At 40.3% G+C, this 24,171-nt stretch overlaps 1 protein-coding gene across 2 annotated transcripts in view; it reads left to right on the top strand.

Annotated features, from left to right (window-relative positions):
- The first annotated feature begins 6,634 nt into the window (after positions 1–6,634).
- The window catches only part of FBXL5 (F-box and leucine rich repeat protein 5), a 61,882-nt gene continuing 44,345 nt past the window's right edge, over positions 6,635–24,171 (top strand). The window contains exons 1-3 of one of the 2 annotated variants that reach the window (XM_051830211.2): positions 6,635–6,840; positions 20,317–20,532; positions 23,315–23,410. In XM_051830211.2, coding sequence (XP_051686171.2) covers positions 6,757–6,840; positions 20,317–20,532; positions 23,315–23,410 — 396 coding nt within the window. In that variant the 5' untranslated portion in view covers positions 6,635–6,756. The remainder of the gene's footprint in view (positions 6,841–20,316; positions 20,533–23,314; positions 23,411–24,171) is intronic. The other variant, XM_051830210.2, reaches the window with a different exon arrangement.

Here is a 24,171-nt window from a genome sequence, read left to right as displayed (position 1 = left end):
AAGAACTGGTGAATAGGAATAGGAATTCCTGTTTCATTCTACCAACATAGTCCTTAGCATTTTAAAATTTTCTGGGAGTTGCTTATGTAACTAAGGATTTTTTTTGGTACTATTTTCAGACATTTTTAATGTCTAGGAAGGAAGGAAACAGAATTTTTCCCTCAATGATTTCTGTTTCCTCTCTGTAGGCAGTGATTAAGCAATTGCTGCCAGATTTCATCATTGCAGTGAATGTAAACCTGACAATTGACAGGAAGCTTATTGTCCGTTTCCAGTCTAGAAACTTGTGATACTTTCCCTCACTATGTAATGTGACAGCTGAGTCATGCTGTCTGTGAGAGCAGCCACCTTTCCCTCAGGCCATATATATAACATCCTTGCTCCCCGTAATAGAACCTTTGATTGGAAGTCAAGGAGTTGCTGTTGACTTAGCAATATTTATTAAGAACAAAACAGGTGACAAGAAAAGGAAGGTTTTTGTTGTCTGGAATGTTTGCCTAGAAGTACGATGGCCCACTGTATACATTGTCTCTATATTTGTAATGAAGCAAAATATGGCTTTAACACTATCTTAACTACTTCTCATCAAAAGACGATCTAAGGAATGAGACTACTCCATTCCTGGACATTTATGTAGTTTGTGGTATAGCTCACATTCTTCTGGGCGAAGAGGTGCCCATAGCTGAGCCTCATCCAGTACCCAGTTTAGGAGTGAATTCTTGCTTATGAGGTCAAACTAAGAACCCTTTAAAAGAAGGAAAAATATTTTGAAAGTAAGAAGGACTTTAGGTATAGCTTGTTTGGGTTGGTTGATCTTAAAATTCATTTATGTGTGTTACTAAATAACAGGAATTTTTGTTTGTAAAAGTCTTTCAAATTCTTTTTTATTCATGCAACAGAAATATTTTATGCCTCTTATGTCTGTCTACTGTTTGTTCTAAGAACATAGATAAAGGAGATGAACACATTATCTATAATATCAGGTACTTAAGATTGCTAAGAAATAAATAATTTATTTAATGGGCTACTCTTTTATTTCTGCTATTGTTCTGAATTTTGATTGTTAAAAATATTATGTAGTTAAAGCTGTCATCCACAGAAATGACAAAGAGGAAACACTGACATCACAGATTCAGGATGGCATGTGTAATATGAAACTTTAAACCTCCTTAAAAACTGTGAGGTTTTTCAAGAATAGTAATCTGGATTTATTCTACTTTATATCTTGAGCCACTGTTCCATAGTGGGTATTCAGTTAATGCTGACTAAATGAAAATAAAGTCCCAGAAGTGCTGGATGGATAATTTCTCTGCATCTCCCTGACTGAGCTCAAGGGTACCTCTACCAGAAAGTCCCCTTGAGCTATTTGGAAACTACAGTAAGACACCATTCTTTATGTGTCCATTGGGCTTCTATTTACTCTGATGCTAACCATGCATTCTTTTCTGTTCACGAGGACACAGTGTAAGAATTCCTGGGCCAGCACTGTGGTGCAGCCAGTTAAACTACCATCTGCACTGCTAGCGTACAGTATGGTCACCAGTTTGAGCCAGGGTTCTCCACTTCCAATCCAGCTCCCTGCTAATGTGCCTGGGAAAGCAGCGGAGGATGGTCCAAGTGCTTGGGCACCTGCCCCCACGTGAGAGACCCAGATGAGGCTCCTGGTTCTTGCTTCAGCGTGGCCCAGCCTTGGTGGTTGTGGCCATTTGGGGAGTGAACCAGTGGATGGAAGATTTCTCTCTGTCTGTCTCCCTCTCTCTGTAATTCTTTCAAATAAGCAAACAAATCTTAAAAAGAATTCTGTACTGGTCACCTTTGGCTGCAGCTGAGAGATTATTAGCACACATTAGGCATTTAACTTGTTGATATGAACTAATGACCAAGAATTGACTTTTGACTATAGGGTTAAGTACATATTCTGGAATGAGAAAGTCTTGGGATCTAAATCCTTGATTTTCCACTCACTAGCTCTATGACCTTCTGTGGTGGAATGAGAAGGCCATGCCAAGATGGCCGCTGGCAAGCGAGCATCAGTTACTCAGGAATGGCTTTGAAACCCACCTGGCAACGGAGCCTGCCTGGCAACAGGCTGTGATTGGATGGCTTTGGAAACTGCCTGGCAACAGGCTGTGATTGGTTGGGGCATAGACCGGATTGGCTGGTCTTGGCTACATAAGCTGTTGTACCAAATGAAATAAAGGAGTCTGTAGGCTGCTTGCCTCAAGCCCGCTTTTCACCTGACTCCTGGTGTGGTAACTCCCTGCCTCTTGCCCCCACCATGCTCCTCCTCTCAGAAAGGAATCCACTGCAACGTTGTTAAGAAATCAACTGCTACAAACTTCCATGGGTCAATGACTCTGAATGTCATTTTCTTTACTTGTGAAATGAGAAAAATAGTAGAGAATTTCACATATTGTGAGGATTACATGTGATAACTCATGGAAAACATTTACAGTGCCTGGTGCATATTAAGTCTGCCATATATTTTAATGACAGTTTTCTTTCCACTTCCACCTGTATCTTTATTTTTTTTTTCTTTCCTTTAGTCTGCTTTTTCCCTGTCTTTTTTACTTGTGTTCTATCTGTCCCTTTTTCTTTTACACCTTTTTTTTTTTAAGATTTATTTATCTATTTGAAAGAGTTACAGAGAGAGAGAAAGAGAGAGAGAGAGGGAGAGAGAGTTTATCTTTCATCTGCTGGTTCACTCCCCAAATGACTACAAAGGCTGCATCCAGGCCAGGCCAAAGCCAGGAGCCAGGAGTTTCATTTGGGTCTCCCACATGGATGCAGGGACCCGAGCACTTGGGCCTTCTTCCATTGCTCTCCAAGGCACATCAGTAGTGAGCTGGATAAAAAGCAGAGCATCCAGGACTCCAACTGGCACCCATATGTGATGCCACAATGCCGGCCCCTAAACTGTAGATTTACAAAAGTAATTTTACTGCTTCCTACCTCAATACCCCTGCTCATAATTCTGCTGTAAAACTCTAGAAACTTTCTTTTCACAAATTACAGCATATTTAACAGTGTTTTAAAAATCTTTTATTATTTTACTTTATATAAATCTTGGCTTCATACAGTAGCAACAAATAGAAATGTATCATACATTTTAACAGATCCATACTTTTCAATTGAATGGATGTGCTATAGTTTACTTCATATCCTACTGATGGACATTTATTTGTTTCCATTTTTTTCTCATTGTGAGAAAGGGAGGATTGTATATTTGGAATAAACTTTTATTTCCAATGTTATTGGCTAATTTGTTTTCCCCCAATTTTTATTTTAAAGTCCTAACCCCCAGTACCTCAGAATGTAACTCCTTTGGAGATGAGATTTTAAAGAGCTTGAGTACCTAAAAATGACGTGGTTGGGAGAGGGCTAATCTGATTTGACTGGTGTCTTAAAATAGGAGGGTAGCACATACAGAGACATCAGACACACACACACACACACACACACAGATAAAAGGCCACGTGTGGGCACTCTGAGAAGGCAGCCAACTGCAGGCCAAGGAGAGTGGTCTCAGAAGAAAAATATATAACATATGCACACATGTAGGTATATATATTTTATTCACTAAAGTTCACTTACCCATGAAGTGTACTAAAGGAAAATGAAAAAAAAAAAAAAAGTAGCATTGGGCCACTGCATTTCAACTCACTGTCTTTCTTTTGAAATACTATGATCCACACTAAAAGCTTTACCTCTAAGTCAATTTAGACTGCCCAGAGCAGTTGTTGATTGGCTATTTTGAATGACAATGAGGTTCAGCTGGTACAAAATTAGGATTGTTTCTATTTTGCAACTGCAAATTTTTTTCATTGCTTATTTTCACCAGGAAACCCCTAGTGGGTAAAGGGCTGTCAGAGCCTCAGTTAACAATGCCTGAGAATTGACCTTCCCTGACTAATAACCCCAGAGTCTGCAAAACTATGGTTGGAAAATATTACAGAAGAGGCCTCGTGTCCTCGTATCTTGGTTACCAGAGAATGACTTGACTTTTCCAGAGAGTGAGAGTAGGAAGAGTCTAGAGAGCGATCAGAAGTTGCAGGCACTGTTTTCATTTGAGTCATCTAGTCTCCTTATAGAGGCCACCACCTAGCAGGTTGGTAGAATTCCAGTGCTGTCATATAACCAAAGGCATCATACGGAGAGGTGATTAGACCAACAATCTCCCCTCCCCCCCCCTTTTTTTTACAGGCAGAGTGGACAGTGAGAGAGAGCGACAGAGAGAAAGGTCTTCCCTTTGCCGTTGGTTCACCCTCCAATGGCCGCTGCGGCCGGCTAGCTGGGGCGGGCACATCGCGCTGATCCGAAGGCAGGAGCCAGGTGCTTCTCCTGGTCTCCCATTGGGTGCAGGGCCCAAGCACTTGGGCCATCCTCCACTGCACTCCCGGGCCACAGCAGAGAGCTGGCCTGGAAGAGGGGCAACCGGGACAGAATCCGGCGCCTCGACTGGGACTAGAACCCGGTGTGCCGGCGCCTCAAGGTGGAGGATTAGCCTAGTGAGCCGCGGCACCGGCAGACCAACAATCTTTATCTTAAACACAGTTTCTAGCTGCAGTTGTTCTAGCAACCTACAGTAAAGATACTACATTGATTAATGTCTTCTCTCTAGGGCTAAAGTTTAATATAAGTCAATCATTTATTCTGGATATATAAGTGATTAATTGCCACATTATTCAGCATTTGGAGCTAATGTTAACAGCTTCTTAGAAGGAAAAAATAACCAACAAGTCTTATTTTTATCATTTTATTTCTTTCATTTTGTCATCTTAAATTCCCGGAAATGGTCAGAGTCCAACGTGGCTGGTAATACTATTCAACTTCAGATACTATACAGCTTCAGATCTGGGTGAAGGTGAACATTTGTGCATGGAGTTTTTTGTTGTAAAGCACTTATTTAAAAAAAAAAAAAGTCCCTGGTTTTACGTATATGAGTTAATAATACAAACAGAAGTGAATGGGAATTACAGCAAGGTGATTTAAAAGTTAAAATGAGGATATTGCAGAATACCATGAAAATAGGTCATGAAATACTTAACAAATATTTATTGAGTTCCACCTGTATGATAGGCAGTATTCTAAGTGCTGAGGATAAAACAAAGGGCCCGTTCTCATGAAGCTCATTTCCCTGTGACTGGTTCACTAGAGGTGTGGTTCTACATTCCAAGATAGCTGGGTTAAAAGATCAGAATGAAGTAAAGAAACAGAAGGCAAATAAGGAAATGTCTTCTGGCAGATATTAAAAAATACAGAGGCAGAGCCTTAGTGAAAGTGCAGAGAAAAAAAAAAAAGACGAACTAATTTGTAGGGCCTTGGGCAATTAGCACAAGGTCTTCAAGACTCCATTTCATATAGGTGTACCTGTTTTAGAACTAATAGCTCACAGATTGTACTTATTATAGGCTTACAAAGTGCTATTGTTAAGTATTTCAAATATACGAACTTACTCGTTATAAAAATCCTGATGTAGGTATTATCGTCTCCATTTTATAGAGGAAAAAACTGAGGTAGAGAGAGGTCACAAAGCTTGTCGAGGGTTGAGGGTTGTACAACAGGCCCCTGGCAAAACCAGGAATCTAACTTCACCTCCAGAGTGTTTTTAACCACCGCCCACATGGCCTGCCGGTAAATGTCAGTCGAAAGAAGGCAGTCCCCTCCCTCCAAGCTGCTTTCGTACTTCCTACTCCATAATTTGTTGGATATTCATCGAACCTCCACGTTGTCACGGAACAGCAATAGGAGGGTGCCCACAGCATATTTTAACTCCTGTCCTCCTGGAACTGATGGCTGTTAAGCAAAATGATATCCTCTACCCAAGTTCTCAGCCTTGCCTGTTCTCTTCCCATTTCCCTGTGCGTCCATCGGTTCTGCAGCCAGCCAGCCGAGGTTGAGCAGCAGGAACGGAAAAGGCACGTGGGGAAAACAGAAACTGACCTGGGCCTCCGCAATGACCTTGTCTAAGACTCCGTCCTCTGGGCCCCCCTACAAAGCAGGGATTGGGCCGAGGTCCTGCCCCGCAGGCGGTCCTCGATGACCCGCCCGTCCCCCTCGCCCAGGGCCCCCACCGGGCCAACAGCTGCGGGCTTCGCCCCTGGACCCCCTGGACACCGCTGGCCGCCCTGCCCCGCACTCCCAGGCCGCGCGCCGGCCCACGCACCGCCGCCTTTGCAATGGGTTGCAAGACCATGGAGTCCCCGCCGGGCCGGGAGCCAAGCCCGGGCCTTCGCAAGCCGGCGGGGGAGCAAGCAGCGGCGCGGGAGGGCCCGGGCCTGCGCAGCTCCGGCGCCCCCAGGCCGACGGGACACCTCGGCGAGGGCCCCAGGTCGAACTCCCAGGGCGAGCGCGGCCATTGTGCTCAACGGCCTGGGCCTCAAGGCCTGGTGGGCAGAGGCTACGAGGAGACGCGCCGAGTGCACCCCCGCCCCTCAGACAGTGTGTTTTCATGCGGTGCAACAAATAATGAAAAATGCTTGGTTTCTTCCCCCACATGCGAGAACCAGAAAGACCGAGAGTGGGAGGAGGGAGGTGGCAGCCGCGAGCCTCCGCGCGCGCCCGGTCACGTGACCCGCGCTGACCGCATGGCGGCGGCCGGCGCGCCCCCGCGACTCCGCCGGCCGAGCGTCCCGGGCGCGCGCGCCGACGGGGCGGGCGCATGCGCATGGGGGCGCGCCGCCTCTGCCCCGCGGCGAGGGTGTCTATGGAGAGGCGGCGGCCGCGGCTGCGGAGGCAGAGGCTGAGGCAGTGGCGATGGCGCCGTTCCCTGACGAGGTGGACGTCTTTACCGCCCCGCACTGGCGGATGAAGCAGCTCGTGGGGCTCTACTGCGACAAGGTAACCGAGCGCTGGGCCTCCTGCTCCGGGCGGCGCGGGAGGCGGGAGGAGCGGGCCGGGGCCCCGGGGCGGCCTGGCCTGCGCGGCGCCCGCCGCCCCCTGGGCCGCCGCCGCTCGCGCAGCTGTCAGCGCTCTCCGCACCGTCCCCAGGGAGCCGGGGCGGGCGGCGCGGCCCCGGCCCGGCCGCGTCCTTGCGCCCGGGGGCCTGGCGGGCTGAGGGGAGGGGGCGCTGCCCGGGCCCGCGCCCCCCGCCGGCCGCGGGGTCAGCCCGAACGCCGCGCCGGGCCTCCCGCAGCTGCCCCCGGGGGCGAGGGGCCCTCGGGGACTCGGGCCGGCCACCTGCGGCGGGCTCCCCGTTGCTCCAGGCGGCCTCGCCCCCCGGGTCGGTTTCGGGGCTCCCCGGCGCTCTTCGTAAACCCCGTCGCTTGCGTCCTGGTTCGGTTCGGGCGGCGGCGTCTCCCAGGTTCCCGCTGCTCAGTTTGTCCTGCTAGTTTCTCCGCCGGCTGATTTGGGAGGTTGAAGAACTTGGGAGCCTTCGCTTCTCATTTATGGCCATCTTTCTGCCTCCCAAATTGTATTGCTCAGAGCGTTCACTGGAGGTATAGATTTTGTTGAGAGGGACCCCGGGGAAAGTTGGTTTAACCCATTGTGAGACACTGTTTTGGACTCTCTACTGCTGCAGCTTAGGCTGGAGAACCAGTTCTGTGCAGAAAGTTCAGGGCCTTCGGCTCCCGAGCTAAGGAAAATGTAACCGTTTCCACCTCTGTTAGGGGAGATCTCGTGGAAGCCCTGAAAACTTCACGCAGTCCTCAGTCCTGTTACTTGTAGAAGTGAGCCACATGAAAGGCATTTAAATGATTGCTGTTGAAACAGAGAGATCAACGTTGACGAATTTTCAGGAATTACCTACCATTAAGGAGAACGCCTTCGGCAGAAATCAGGGGTGTCTTGCAACCCGGAGAGGTTTTCGGAGGATTTCCGCTGAGTTGGATGCTAGGCCACACTCAGGACCAGCCGCTTCAAGCGCTGAGATTGAATTTCAGGTTTTAGCACCCCTGCCCCACAACCATCCTCTCCCTCCCTACATTTTGAAAATTATATGATACTATATTCAGATGTAGTTTTAAACACTAGGGCTATTTAGCCCAGTGATTCTCAACCTTGGTTGATTCTTAGAATTACTCCAAAAGCTGTGAAAACTCCTGGTACTCAAACCACTAAAATTAAGACCTTGAGATTGGAACCAGACATGGAGTTCCTGATTTAAGGTTCTCCAGGTGAGTGCAGACTGTGACCAAGGGAGAGAACCCTGTATCTTGGAGAAGCCGAAGGAATGGATAAATCTTAAGCAGAACTGTGTAACCCTGAATTTTCCAGTTAGCTGTATTGTGTTTTTATCCCTTCTGGCCTTGAATTTTGTTCATTCTAACAATATCCTTTAATTGCAGAAAAGAAAAAAATAGACAGGTTTTATATTTTGTCAGACTTAAAGAGGTTAATAAGGACTTACAGAAACCAAGGTTTTCTCCCAAGGTTAGACTGGGCGAGGTAGTCCAGACATCACCTGATATTATATGGAAAAGTTTATGCATGTCTACGTTTTCCTAGGGGATCTGTAGCTTTCATCAGACTCCCAAATAATTGTGACACCTCCCCCAAAATCACATTTAGTTGTGTACTACATTAACTAGCCTTATTTAAGAATTTTGTGGGAGTTATTCGCTATTTTTGTGGCTCTTGGTGATGGAGAACATTTGAACAAATTTTGAAAATGCTGTTACCTTAAAAAAACTCAAAAATAAGATTTTCAGTAGTGAAATGTTTCTTCTTCCATATCTAGTTTAATAAAGCATTTGAATTTGGCATAGCTTAAGTCCAAATTATCACTAACTGAACTAATTAGATATAATTAATGAGACTGCTTCATCATGAAGATAAAAGTCCAGTTTCTTGAACTGGGACCAAGGTGATTTAACTATGTAGAAATTTTTTACCTGGATTTCTTCTCAATAGTGGTAGTCAATGAAAAGCTCTCAGAATGTCCTTTGGGACGTAGAGTGGAAAAATAAATATAAAGTGATGGTTAAACTGTTTTAAAGGAATTAAAGGAAGAGTGCCTTGTTTATTTTTATTCACTTGTCATCTCAACTTCTAACATCACCATTCTTTAATTGTATAGACCAAGGCTATCCAACCCAAACAGGCAACAATGAATCTATGCAAAGTTAAAACTAGTTTTTATAAGTTAAAGTAAAAAGGCACAAATAATGTCATTTTACTGTATTCCACATTTTTACTTTAAACATCCAATAGTTATAAAGAAGTTACTTTTATTTTCAACATTGAATTTTTCAACTGCAGAATATTTTGGAAGTATCTGTGTGTTTACTAGCAACAAATCAGTCATTTAATACTTAGTTGGAATTTTTTTTTAAATTTATTTTTAAAAAAAGATTTATTAGAAAGAGATCTTCCATCTGCTGGTTCACTTGCCAGTTGGCTGCAGCATCCAATTGGGCCAGGCCAAAGCCAGCAACCAGGAACTCCATCCTTGTCTCCACTGTGGGAGGGAGGGGCAAAACACTTGGGCCATCTTCTGTCTTCCCAGGAGCATTAGTAGAGAGCTGGATCAGAAACTGAGTAGCCAGGACTTGAAATTGCACTCTGATATGGGATGTGCAAGTGGTGACTTAACCTGCTGTGCCACTATGGCAGCTCTATACTTAAAATTATTTATTTATATAGACTTTTAATTATTGCTGTATAATACCTAGTTTAATACTTTTTCCATGAATTCCTTTATATTTATAAAAGGCTTCCGGGAAAGGTTTTTCAGTTTTGTTATTCAGACTGTATCTTTTGAGATAGGTAAGGCAGATGGGGTATTTCTATGTACAGCTGGGGATTTGTAGGCATAGATTAGCTAGGTCAATGTTACATAAAGAGGGATAGATCAGATGGAAATCCATGTGAGAATTATGGCTCCTAGCTTTATTTTCTATGTATGAAACCGTAGTAGTTTCTAATTTTTTGGGTTCACAACCTGCTAAGAAATATTTTTTTCTTTTGCTAATACACTAACCTCAAAATTAGGATGATTTTAGAGAAAGATTAGCATTCAGTGACATCCTTTTCTGGTAGTACTCCAGTTCCTCCGTCTTTTCTCTAATTCTGAAAATTTAATACCATTACTTCTCTCAATGAGAGTTTCTTCTGTCAGTCCCACCTGTAGTAGCTCTTGTTGGCAAAGTGAGATATGGTCTCTAAAGGAGTTCACAATCTAGTATGTAATGACATTTGTGCTAGGATAGAAATCCAGATAGGTTTGTGAGAGCAAAGGGAGGTATGTGGTCAGTTTTACATTGAAGTGTCAGGAGTGGTATCTTCATCTGAGTTGATTCCTGAAGACAAAGTAAGTGGTGGTTGTAAGGATATGGTAGTCCAAAACATTCTCAGACTTATATGTAGACCAGTTAAGAAGTTAAATTGGTGGTAGCCTTAGAGAATACCCAAGTTTTCCAGTTAAATATACTAAAAATGCCATCCATTTTATTGTTTTATAAAGGCTGTTTTATGACCAAAATTCTGAGAAGGAAGTAATTCCAGAATGATTTGAATACAGTATTTTTAAAAAAGTTGAATGAACATAGCTTTGTGATCATTTTTCCTTGCTTTTCTCAGTACTCTGCTTACATGTAGAAATTTACTGACTAGTTGTGAAGACTGGTGTGATAGAATATTGAATTGAGAGCCAAGAGAAGAAGGAAAGGGGAATTTAATGAGTTCTTTCTATGTGCTTATATTTTAATCCTTACAAAAACTCCTAAGTATTATACTTCATTTAAAAATGAGGAAACAGTCCTAGTGGCTAAATGACTTATCCAACTCATTCATCGAATAATTAGTGGAGCCTGAATTTTAATAGTAAGAATTTTATTTTACTCTACTGAAGTGCGTATTTTTTTGCATTACCTCAGTGATTCTGCTACATACTACTAGCTTTTTGATCTTGTGCAAAACAGTTTACGTGTGAGTCATCAGTTTTCCATCTATGAAAGTAAATTTGACTAGATAGTGCTAAAGTTTCTTTTTAACATAACCTTTTATATTTCGTTTTTTATACAAAACTATACAGCTTTATAGTTGCAGACTTCATACACTTCATAATTACAACTTTAGGACATGATGATTCTTCTACCCCTACTCCCACCCCTCTACCTCCTCTCTCTCTTATTCCCACTCTTATTTTTTACAAAGATCTATTTTCAAGTGACTTTTTTGTTTTTATATTAAACTTTTTTTAAATTTATTTTTTAAGGAATAAAAATTTCATGAGTACAACTTTAGGAATATAGTTATTCTTCTCACCAGACCTGCCCTCCCACTCACACTGCCACCCCCCCTCCCCTTGCCAGCCCCATTCTCCATTAAGATTCATTTTCAGTTAACTTTGTACATAGAAGACCAATTCTACACTAAGTAAAGATTTCAACAATTTGTGCACAGATACACACACAAAACTGAGAACTAGTTTTACAGTTAACTCTCATCATACAACTCATTGAGGACAGAGGTCCTGCATGGGCAGTTAGTGAACAGTGACTCCTGTTAATTTAACAATCTACACTCTTATGTATGATGTCAGTGACTACCTGAGGTTCTTGACATGAGCTGTGGAAGAAGCTAGGCTGTGGAAGCCTTTTGAGTCCACAAACCCCTTCAGTATTTGGACAAGGCCATAAACAAAGTGGAAGTTCTCCCCTCCTTAGAGAAAAGTACATACTTCTTTGATGGTCACTTCTTTCAGCTGGGGTTCCACTCACAGAGATCTTTCATGTAGAACATTTTTTGCCACAGTGTCTTGGCTTTCCATGCCTGAAATGCTCTCATGGGCTTTTCAGCCACACCAGGAAGCCTTAAGGGCTGATTCTGAGGTCAGAGTGTTACTTAGAGCAGAGCGATTGTTGTCATGCTAATCGGCTGTGTGGACTGCTTCCCACGTTGGAACATTCTCTCCTTTTTAATTCTGTCCATTGTTATTATTACCAGGCACTTGATCCAGTTTATATGATCACTTTAACACTTAATCCTATCTATATATTCACTTTAACACTTAATATGATCCCTTTCACAATTAAGATGGCATTATTAACACCAAGGTTATTGGGATTTGGAGTCCCATGACAAGTTTTTAAACTACCCTTAAAAGTAAGTCCATAGGAATATATGCAGCTTTACAGTTACAAACTTCCTCCTCCCTCTCTTATTCCCATTCTTATTTTTCACTGAGATCTATTTTCAGTTGACTTTATACACGTATGATTAACTCTATGCTAAGAAAAGAGTTCAACAAATAGTATTTACAAAAACCCAAAAACTTCCTCAGTAGTCAAGACGAGGGCTGTTCAAGTCATTGCTTCTCAAAATGTCAGTTTCACTTCTACAGATTTCATTTTAGGTGCTCTATTAGTTATCACAGCTCAGGGAGGGTATTTGTTCATTTGGGGCTGACTGGCTTATTTCGCTAAATATGATGTATTCCACATTCATCCATTTTTTTGGAAATGACCAATTTCATCTTTTTTCACCACTATGTAGTATTCTGTGGTGTACATATCCCATAAATTTTTTTTATCCAGTCTTCAGTTGACGGGCATTTTGGTTGATTCCTCGTCTTAGCTATTGTGAATTGAGCTGCTATAATCATGGGGGTGCAGATAACTCTTTCTTATGCTGATTTCATTTGGTTTGGGTAAATCCCAGGAGTGGAATGGCTAGGTCTACATTCAGATTTCTTAGGTATCTCCATACTGTCTTCCATAGTGGCTTTACCAGTTTACAGTCTCACCAATGGTGAATTAGGGTACCTTTTTCACCACATCCTTGCCAGCATTTGTTGTTTGTTGATTTCTGTATGAAAGCCATTTTAACTGGGGTGAGGTGAAACCTCATTGTGGTTTTGATTTGCATTTCCCTGACAGCTATTGTTCTTGAGCATTTTTTTTCTTATGTCTGTTGGCCATTTGGATTTCCTCTTTTGAAAAATGTCTAAGTGCTTTGCCCATTTTTAACTGGGTTGTTGTTGTTGAGTCTCTTGATCTCTAGATACTCTGGATATTAATCCTTTATCAGTTGTATAGTTTGCAAATAATTTCTCCCATTCTGTTTGTTGCCTCTTCACTTTCCTGAGTGTTTCTTTTGTGGAACAGAAGCTACTCAGTTTCATGTAATCCCATTTGTTGATTTTGGCTTTGATTGCTTGTGCCTCTGGGGTCTTTTCCAAGAACTCTGCCTGTACCAATGTCTTGCAGGGTTTTCCCAATGTTCTCTAATAATTTGAATGTGTTGGATTGTAGATTTAGGTCTTTAATCTATTTTGAGTGGATTTTTTGTGTAAGATGTGAGCTAGGGGTCTTGCTGGTGTTCGATCCAGTTTTTCAGCACCATTTGTTGATGAGACTGTCCTTGCTCCAGAGATTGGTTGTAGCTCCTTGGTCAAATAGCAGTTGGTTGTAGATGCTTGGGTTTATTTCTGGCATTTCTGTTCTTTTCCATTGATCTATCCATCTGTTTTTTTTTTACCAGTACAAAGCTGTTTTGATTATTACTGCTCTGTAGTACGTGTTGAAATCAGGTATTGTGATGCCTCCTTTTTTTTTTTTAGTAAGATTTATTTATTTATTTGAAAGAGTTATACAGAGAGAGCGGTCTTCCATCTGCTGGTTCACTCCCCAGTTGGCTGCAATGGCCAGAGTGTGCTGATCTGAAGCCAGGAGCCAGGAGCTTCCTCTGGGTCTCCTACGTGGGTGCAGGGGCCCAAGGATTTGGGCCATCCTTCACTGCATTTCCAGGTGATAGCAGAGAACTGGATCAGAAGTAGAGCAGCCAGGCCTCAAACTGGCACCCATATGGGATGCTTGTGCTTCAGGCTAGGGCGCTAACCCACTGTGCACCAGCTCCTCTGGCTTTGTTTTTGTTGTATAAGATTGCTTTAGCTCTTTGGGATCTCCTGTGTTTCCATATGAATTTCAGCATCATTTTTTTTTCTATATCTGAGAAGAATATCTCGGTATTTTGATTGGTATCACATTGAATCTGTAAATTACTCTTGGTAGTATGGGTATTTTGATGATATTTATTCTTCCAATCCATGAATATTGAATATTTTTTTCTATCTTTATTTCTTTAATGCTTTGTAATTCTCATCATAGAGATCTTTGACATCCTTGGTTAAATTTATTCCAAGGAATTTGATTTTTTGGTAGCTATTGTGAACAGGATTGATCATAGATGTTCTTTCTCAACTGTGCATTAGCTGTGTATATGAAGGCTGTTGATTTTGTGTATCGATTTTATATCTTGCTACTTTGCCAAACTCTTCTATGCATTCCAGTAGTTTCTTGGTGGAGCCTTTGGATCCTCTCTATATAAAATCATGGCATCTGTAAATAGGGATAATTTGACTTCTTCCTTCCCAGTTTGTATCCCTTTGATTTCTTTTTCTTGCCTAATAGCTCTGGCTAAAACTTCCAGGACTACATTGAATAGCAGTGGTGAGAGTGGGCATCCTTGTCTGGTTCTTGATCTTAGTTTTCAGCTTTTCACCTTTCAGTAGAAATGCTGTTGTCATAAATGTCCTTGATTGTGTTGAGGATTGTTCCTTCTATACCCAATTTGCTTAGAGTTTTCATCATGAAAGGGTGTTGTATTTTATCAGATGCTTTCTCTGCATCTATTAATATAATCATGTGGTTTTTATTATTCGGTTTGTTAATGTGATATATCACATTGATTTGGTAATGTTGAACCATCCCTTTTTACCAGGAATAAATCCCTCTTACTCCTGTTGAATGATCTTTCTGATGTGTTGTTGGATTTGATTGGTTAGAATTTTGTTGAAGATTTTTGCGTCTATGTTCACCAGGGAAATTGGTCTGTAGTGTTCTTTCTTTGTTGTATCTTTTTCAGGTTTAGGAATTACGGTGATGCTGGCTTCATAGAAATAATTTGAGAGAATTCCGTTCTTTTGAATTGTTTTGAATAGCCTGAGAAGAATTGTTGTTAATTCTTTAAATGTCTGGAGGAATTCAGCAGTGTAGCCATGTAGTCCTGGGCTTTTCTTTGTTGGGAGGGTATTTATTACTGATTCAATTTCCACCTTGGAAATTGTTTAGATTTTCTATGTCCTAGGTTTTCTATGCCTTCATGGCTCAATTTAGTTAGGTTGTGTATGTTCAGGAATCTATCCATTTCTTCTAGTTTTCCTGGTTTGTTGGCATAAAGCTCTTTGTAGTAATTTCTGATGATTGTTTTTATTTCTGTGGTGTCTGATGTTAAATTTCCTTTTTCATCTCTAATTTTATTAATTTGGGTTCAAGTTTCTTCGCTGAATGTAAGTCTGCCTTGATAAAATGAAAATAACCTGGTGGAGTAGACAGGGTTTTGTGTTTTTATATATTATTTTCATGTCTAATTTTGAGCTTTCTGTCTTTTAATGAAACAATGCTTTTGATAATCCCCTTTAAACCAGGCTGTAATGTTTTAGGTTGCAAAGTGTTTGCAGTAGAAAGTTATAAAATCTTTTGAAATCTATACAGTGACATGTTACTGTTACTATTTGTTGATTATGTGTATCATGTTCTGTGTTGAATCCTTATTGAATTTGTGAAGCACCATAGTGTATAACAATGTAGATCGCTAGGAATCTTTCTATTCTGTTTTTCAAAATATACCCTAAAAGGAGCCTGGCATTGTGGTGCAGTGGGCTGAGCTGCCACCTGTGATGCCAGTATCCCATATGAGCACCGATTTGAGTCATCCACTTCCAGTTCATCCCCCTGCTAATGTGCCTGGAAAGGCCAGGGATTATGTCCGAACTGCTTGGGCCCCTGCTACACATGTGGGAGACCCTGATGGAGTTCCAAGCTCCTGGCATTGGCCTGGCCAAATCTTGGTGGTTTAGGGAGTGAACCAGTCGTTTGGGAGACCATTTGGGGAGTGAACCAATGGATTTAAGAAATCTCCCTCTCCCTCTCCAACTAACTCTCAAACTCTGCCTTTCAAATAAATAAATATTAAAAAATTTAAAAAAATATTGTAATGTCCATTAGTAGGCCATAAAACAACTCTGTTGGACAGAAACAGCATTAAAAATAAAGTGGAAAAGTATTAGAGTATTACAGTACATCACAGGTTAGAGAGGGGAATACTGTTTCCTGAGATTTTTTTCAAGTGTTTGTGTTGTGCCTGTGTCAGGATTGTCCTTTGTTTTCATACTGAAGAGCATGTGTAACAGTGTTTGAATAATGGTTCTCTAGAGCAGTGTTTCTCAACCAAAGTGCTTATTGACATTTTGGGCAAGATGATTCTTTGTTGTGAAGGCTGTCCTATGTGTTGTAGGATGTTTAGTCACGTCCCTGGCTTTTATCCACTAGGTGTCAGCAGCACTTCTCAGTGGTGACAGCAAAACTGTTTCCAGAACTAGCCCTCTACCTCCTAGGGGACAACTGTTGATAACTGTTTTTATTTTTATTTTTTATAAAGGCAGAGTTATAGAGAGGCTGAGAGAGAGAGAGGGAGGGAGGGAGGGAGGGAGGGAGGGAGATTGCTCTTCTATCTGCTGGTTCGCTCCCCAGATGACTGCAATGGCCAGCCATCTTCTACTGATCTCTCAGGCCATAGCAGAGAGCTGGATCGGGAGTGGAGCAGCTGGGACTCGAACTGGTGCCCATATGGGATACTGGCACTGCAGGCAGTGGCTTTACCTGGTATGCCACACTGCCGGCCCCAGCACTGTGTATTCTTTCTGACAATTTACTCTCTTGGCTTTGAGAAGATAGTTTTATGATTGAAACTATTGTAACTTGCAGAAAGCACATAAGTGTTAGAGTAATAGATCTGGTCTCTGCTTTGTTGCCTATCATGTAGTTATATCTCTGAGCCTCACTTTTTAAATTTATAAAATGAAGATTTTAATACCTATTTCCTGTGATTAAGAATGAACTAGTATCTAAAACACCTAGTATAGCACTTGGCATCCTGTAGGCTTCAATACAACCCAGAAATTATGGGTGTCCAGGCCTTTTTTTTTTTTTTTTCTAATCAAGTCTGCATGTTTGAATAACTTTGTGTAGGCAAGTGTTTTTTTTTTTTATGGTTTTATTTATTTATTTGAGAGGTATAGTTACAGAGACAGAGACAGAGACAAAGGTCTTTCATCTGCTGGTTTACTCCCCAGAAGGCTGCAACGGTTGGAGCTTGGCCGATCTGAAGCCAGGAGCCAGAAGCTTCTTCCAGGTCTCCCATGTGGGTCCAGGGGCCCAAGCACTTGGGCCATCTTCTGCTTGCTTTCTCAGGCCATAGCGGAGAGCTGGATCTGAAGAGGAGAAGCTGGGACTAGAACTGGCACTCATATGGGATGTTGGTGCCACAGGCCTAGGATTAACCTATTGTGCCACAGCGCCAGCCCTGGCAAGTGATATTTTTAAAAACTGTTCATATAAACTGACTTTTTAAAAAATGTGAATCCTGTGTTCTCTGTTTGTTTTAACTTCCAAATCTACTAACTTTAGGCACCAGATTAAAAGCATTTGTGTTGTGGTGCAGTGGGTTAAACTACCACTTTGGACCCCTGCATCCCATATTGGCAGAGTACTGATTCAAATCTTTGCATCTCTGCTGCTAATCCTTCCAGGGATGCAGCAGGTGATAGCTCAAGTGCTACCCATGTGAGAGACCTGGAGAGAGTTTCAAACTCTTGGCTTTGGCCTGGCTCAGCTCTGACTGTTGGTGGGCCTTTGGAGAGTGAAGCAGTGGATGGAAGATCACTCTGTCTCTGTATCACTCTGCCTTTCAAGTAGATGAAAAATAAACATTAAAAAAAAAATCTGAACTTCTCATGTGAAGAAAAACTGACTTGGGTTTTTATATGGATTTTATATGCTATGTTCTTTAAATGTATTAACTTTTAGTCATCATATGAACCCTATGTGAGGTAGTTAATACTGTTGAACATATGAAGAAACTGAGGCACAGAGGCGTTTAGGACTTGCTGGCAGATGGAAACATACTGTAGTAATCTGGCTTCAGTGTCAGTGGGTTGACTGTCTTTGAGTCCTTTTATATTATTTATTTTCTTCTCAATATGTCATGTAAGACGAATCTTTACCTTAACCTGTTATTAAATCTAAAAATTTCTAATAGTGTGGCATTTCTTACGATCCTTAAAACCTATAATATGAGTTTAAACAAGTCTTTTCTGTGTTTTGTTTTTGTATGGTTCAAGAGCTAAGAGGTTTTGTTTTGTTTTACATTTTCACAGTTGAGAAAAACGAAAAATATTTTATGATATGTGAAAATTATATGAAATCCAGATTTCACTGCCCATAAGTATAAACATTTATGAAAATACAGCCATAGTCATTGCTTTACCTGTTGTTTATGACTACTTTTGTGTAACAACTGAGTTAAATAGTAGCTACAGGCCATATGCCCTGCAAAAATGGAAACATTTACATCTATCCCTTTACAGAAAAAGTTGCCAACCGCTGTTCTGGATGATTTACTATGTATTGTGGTTAACTCCTCATTTCTTACTTCCCTTCACTAGAATGAGAACTCCATAAAGGCAGAAATCTTTGTTTTGTTCATTGATATGCCCTAAGTACCACGAATAGTGCTTGGCTTATGATAGCTGCTTGGTAAATACTTGAATAGAGTAAAAAATGCATACATTTATAATACGTCTGTGTAATATTCAAAATGATGATAATCAGCATTATTAAGTACCAGGCAATCATATGAAATACAGATGTTGTATTTCCATTAAACACCAAGAAGAAACTAATAAATTGAAAGATAAAAGTAACTTACCTCCTAGGGTTCCACAGCTAAATAAATGGTAGAATTGGTATGTGACTATAGGACTGGTTCTCTATAAATAACCCAATGACTAACCTGTAATGCCTTTTATGGAAGGTACTTAGTTAATTTTTTTATGTGTAGTGGAATTGTTTTGACTTAGGAGTTTGCACCTCTTCTTTTCTGTTACTCTTTAATCAGAATATAGTTCCTGCCTGGAGCAGGCAGTGAGGAAGCTTGGATTGTGCTTTGTTTTAGGTGTACTGGGTCAGACTTCAGAAATAAATGTGAAGTATGGTATTAGTAGCTTTTTGTTCTCTTTTACTTGTCATATTTAACCTAACCAGCCTTTTTCCATTAAAATAAATTTTGAAACTAGAATTGACACAGTGGAATGTAGATTTAATATAGGTAATAGATGGTTTGAATCTTTGAATTTTAACTTTATAGAATTTTTTGATAATATGTGTGTTAAATATTAGAATTTAATTTGTCATTAAGTGTAAAGTTACTTAAGAATAGTCATTTTCTCTTGAATACTAGATATAAATTGATGGTGTTTATATTTCTTGATATTTTTATTGATTTGCACCTTTTTCCCAAATGCATTTACTTTCTCATACTTTTTTTTTTTTTTTTTGACAGGCAGAGTTAGTGAGAGAGACAGACAGAAAGGTCTTCCTTTTCCGTTGGTTCGCCCCCCAAATGGCTGCTATGTCCGGTGCGCTGCGCCGATCTGGAGCCAGGAGCCAGGTGCTTTCTCCTGGTCTCCCATGCAGGTGCAGGGCCCAAGCACTTGGGCCATCCTCCACTGCCTTCCCGGGCCCCAGCAGAGAGCTGGACTGGAAGAGGAGCAACCGGGACAGAATCCGGCACCCCAACCAGGAGTAGAACCCTGGGTGCCGGCGCTGCAGGTGGAGGATTAGCCAAGTGAGCCGCAGCGCTGGTCTTCTTTCTCATATTGTGATGTGTTAGATTTCTACATTGTACTACTATTGTGCTTCCAGCCCAGAAAAATAAATAAGCTACTAAGTCTTTATCTTAGTTTTCTTTTTTAAAAAATAGCTATACTAAGATTGTCTAATGGCATTCGAATAATCAATATTGTATAAATATTTCCTGCATAGGTCAGTCTCATTTTGATATTAAATTTTAAACAAGCTATATGATATTTCTGAAATTTTATTTTGTAAAAGTAGAATAACATGAATAATATTTTGAGTAAAGAAAAGAGCACATCATACTAACACAACTGTTCTAATGTTTACATGTGTCTCTCTGATATGCTTGCTTGTATTTAATATCCATAGAGGGTAATGAAATTTTTGGCTGAGGGGACCTGGTTTAATTCCTTTTATTTAAAGAAACTGATTTTGCATGCATCATTTTTCTATATTACCAAGTTCTTCAGATGCAAACCAGCATCCTCCTGACCTAATGTATTTTTTATTATATGTTAAAAAATCATAATTCATGATTTTCTTTATTTGTACTTTGATATAACCTGTTATAAGTATCTTGGTATGTACTAAAGTTAGTAAAAATGCATTTGAATATTTCTTACTGGTACATGTCTGCATGTATTTACTATGGCCTTCTTTTAAATTTTTTATTTAGCTTTCTAAAACCAACTTTTCCAACAACAACGATTTCCGTGCTCTTCTACAGTCTTTGTATGCTACTTTCAAGGAGTTCAAAATGCATGAGCAGATTGAAAATGAATACATTATTGGTTTGCTTCAACAGCGCAGTCAGACCATTTATAATGTACATTCTGACAATAAGCTCTCTGAGATGCTTAGTCTCTTTGAAAAGGGACTGAAGAATGTTAAGGTGAGTTACAATCATTGATATTTAACTATCACAACTTATACCACATTCTGATATGTTACTGGCAAAATTTGTTAGCAATTTAGAGTAAGTGCTATTAAAGAAAAAAAAAGTTTGTAGCTGTTAAAGGTGGAAAAGAAGATATTCAAGAGGCACAGCTGCAGTGGAGGCTTGCAGTAGGATAGAGAAGGAAGGGTCAACTCCCAATAAAACCAGAATAAGTAGGAGTTTATAGCCAAGGAGCAAGGTGGGACTCAGTGGATGAAAATACACCAAGAGGAAACATGAAAGCTAGGGCCTTCTTGTTAGAACAGCTCTACAGGATTCTTGCTGAAGGCAAGCAGGGGAGTAAGTTAATTTGACCAGATACTGGGAGTAGTCAGATCTCAGGGGAGAAGGTTTTCACTAAACCAACTCAGGATTCTTGATAAAATGGTCTGGGTGGGCCAAGGGTGGAGTGCAAAGTTAGGCATATGAGAAGAGGGCTCAGAGGAGCCTGGTTTAGCTTTAGCAAGAGTCTTATTAATCATTTGCTTCTTTATTACTGTTTTATAAAATTTTATAAATGTTACTCACCAAGACTGAATTAAAATTTTAATTACCATAAAGTTGTTAGATTCTGTTGACATTTGTTATCAGTGCAGGTACAAGGGACTAAAGGTAAAATTGTTACTTAGATTGAATACACACTTTAATTTTATACTGTTTATTTGAAAGGCAGAGTGAGAGAGAGATACTCCATCTACTGGTTCATTCCCAAATACCCACAACAGCCAAGATCTGGGCCAGGCAACAGCCAGGAACCGGAAACTCAATCCTGCACATGATGACAGAGACCTAAGTACTTGGGTCATCATCCAGTGTTTTCTTAGGCAGGTTAGCAGGGAGCTGGATCAAAAGCAGAACAGCCCAAAGTTGAACTGTCTCTCAGATAAGGGATACCTGTTTCACAAATGGTGGCTTGACCTATGCCACAATGCCGACCCCAGTAAATTTTATTTTAAAGTTCAGTGCCATATATAATGTTTACTGTATTTTATTTTTCTCATGGTAGGTAGCAGGGATGACTAAAAAAGGACAGTTTTTAATTTTATAACAAAACAATTTTAAGTATAGTTCAGGGTAATGTTATACTTTCCTCTTAATTATGTTTATATGTTGTAGATATTTGAAATTTGATCTTATTTCCTTCTGACTCAGTGAAGAATAGGCTTAAGTTAAAGCTCTATCAAAGCATGCTGTACCCTTTTGAGATTGGTGTTCTAGAAAGGCTGTTCTGTAGGGGTGGGGAGGAGGATGGATTGAAGGAGAGGTAAAGACTGGCAGGAAGACTGTTACAGAAATATTATTGTAACAGTCTCTGGAGAACACTTAGTAACTACCTGGTCAAGAGGGTAGGAGGTTGGGTAGGGTACTGGATAGTAACAGAAGAGAGATTTATTTTCCTGTTGAAAGCTCCTTTGTGCTCTTGGAATTTTGTATCATATTCATGTGTTACTTTTTCAGTAAGATCTGAACTAAACTAATGACTACTGGACGTAGGGGAAGGGATAGACAACATTTTGTAGGAAATAAAATTGATAGAGGATGGTGATTGTGTATAGAGAGAAGGGGAAAAAGAAGTGGGAGGATCGAGCCTGACTTTCTAGGGTGTATAGAAGAGGGTTGGAAAATAAAATGATCATTCTGGACTGGTTAGGCTTGAACTGCTTATGTAATCCAGGTGGACATTTATTAATAGGAGGAGGAGGAATAAATGGATTTCAAGGTCAGGAGAGTAATCTGATACGGAAAAGCAAATATGATAATTACTAGAATATAAGTAGACATGGAAGCCACATGGCTATGCTTAAAATATGTAAAAACCTAAGATAATAACACATTGGATTGAACTTTGGGAAGCAGTTAAATAAATTAGCTCAAGAAAAAGGAGACTAGAGAGAACTCAATATGTATTAAAATATTGACAGCAGTAGTCCCTTTTTTTTTTAGTGTAAAACAGGATGATCAGATCCAACACCTAAGATTTGGTTTCCTTTAGTAATGTGATTTTTTTTAAATAGTAGTAAAAATAAAATTATTAAATAATAGTAAATATTAAGTAGAATAATATTTTAAAAATGCATAAAAAGTCTAAAACCAAAATATTCACATATTTTCAACTTTTCATTGTTTTGTATATTTCCACATGGTTGAAGTTGAGAAGGTTGGTATAGAAGTGATGGATAGGTTACAGGAAAATGTGATTTTAGTCCATGTGAGAAAGAACTTGTTAGCTCTTAGAGTTGCCTAGAGTTAGAATGATTTACTTTAGGTATAATGAGCCCCTTGCCTTTGGAAGTGTTGATGCTAATGTATAAGATCTTCTGTATTAGGATCACATCACAAGTATTCTGAATATTTTAGTGGACTGTGTTCCATGATCTTAAAGGGATTTTGTAATGATACATTTAGATGGGCTTTTGTGGGGCTGGCTGCTCTGAGACATAAGATTATTAACACATGGTTACATGAAGGTATAAATTAGAAATCAAATCAGAAGAAGTTTTGAGCAGCAACCTCCTGCTTTTAGATGTTTTATTCATTAAAAAATAATCACATTGCTAAAGAAATTAAAAATTTATGTTTTGGATCCGACCACTCTTTTAATATCATAGAAAGTAAAGAGGCAACTGCTATTTGTCTGTCTTTTCTGAGATTTTATGTTGCATTTAAACTGATTTCCTGGGATCAGGGACAATATACATAAGCAAAACTTTCATAAGAAATATTTTTTTGTTTCCAGAATGAATATGAGCAATTAAATTATGCAAAACAGCTGAAAGAGAGATTGGAGGCTTTTACAAGAGATTTTCTTCCTCACATGAAAGAGGAAGAAGAGGTAAGTATATTTTATATGCCTTGTGATTTAGATTTATAAAATCTTACAAATACTTTACCTCCTTAGAGTCAAAATAATGCATAGAAAGATAATTCTGACTGATGGTGAGAAGCCTTGAGTTTCTTTTGGGCGCTCAAAGAAAAAAAACCCAAGAAGGAAAAGCATCATTTCATTTCCTCAGAAAGGTTGTTACTTTTTTTGAATGAGTGATTTAATTCATTTCATCAAGAAGTTTTTATTTTGTTACTGTAGATGGGGACTGTGTTAAATGCTAATAACTTTTTTATATCACCCAATTGTCTTTTCAGATACTTTAGAAGGTTCTTTAAACTTTTGGCTTTGTTTATATACTAAGTTTAAGGATTTCTAGTAATTTTTGTTTTTGGTAGTGGACTTTAGCAATTAAATGAGGTTTTAAGTTTATCAGTTTCTCTGTCTCTGTCTCTCTTCTCTCTCTGCCTCTCAAATAAGAGGTGAGTGCTTGGTCTCACAGTTAGGATACTTGTCTCCAATATTGGAGTACCTAGGTTTGATAGCTCAGTTCTAATTTTCTGCTAATGTGGGGAGGCAGCAGGTGATGTTCAAGTGCTTGAGTTCCTGCCAATCACATAGGAGACCTGGATGGAGTTCCTGGCTCTTGGCTTCAGTCCAGACCCAGCTTGAGCCATTGTGGGCATTTGGGGAGTGAACCAGTACAGAGGAGTGCTCTTCAATGCTTGCTTATGCACACTGTCTCCCTTGCTCTCCCTTTCATAGATAAA

This window comes from Oryctolagus cuniculus, chromosome 2 (genome assembly GCF_964237555.1).
Source record: "Oryctolagus cuniculus chromosome 2, mOryCun1.1, whole genome shotgun sequence".
NCBI lineage: Eukaryota > Metazoa > Chordata > Mammalia > Lagomorpha > Leporidae > Oryctolagus > Oryctolagus cuniculus.
This window is presented reverse-complemented; position numbering and strand designations above follow the sequence as displayed.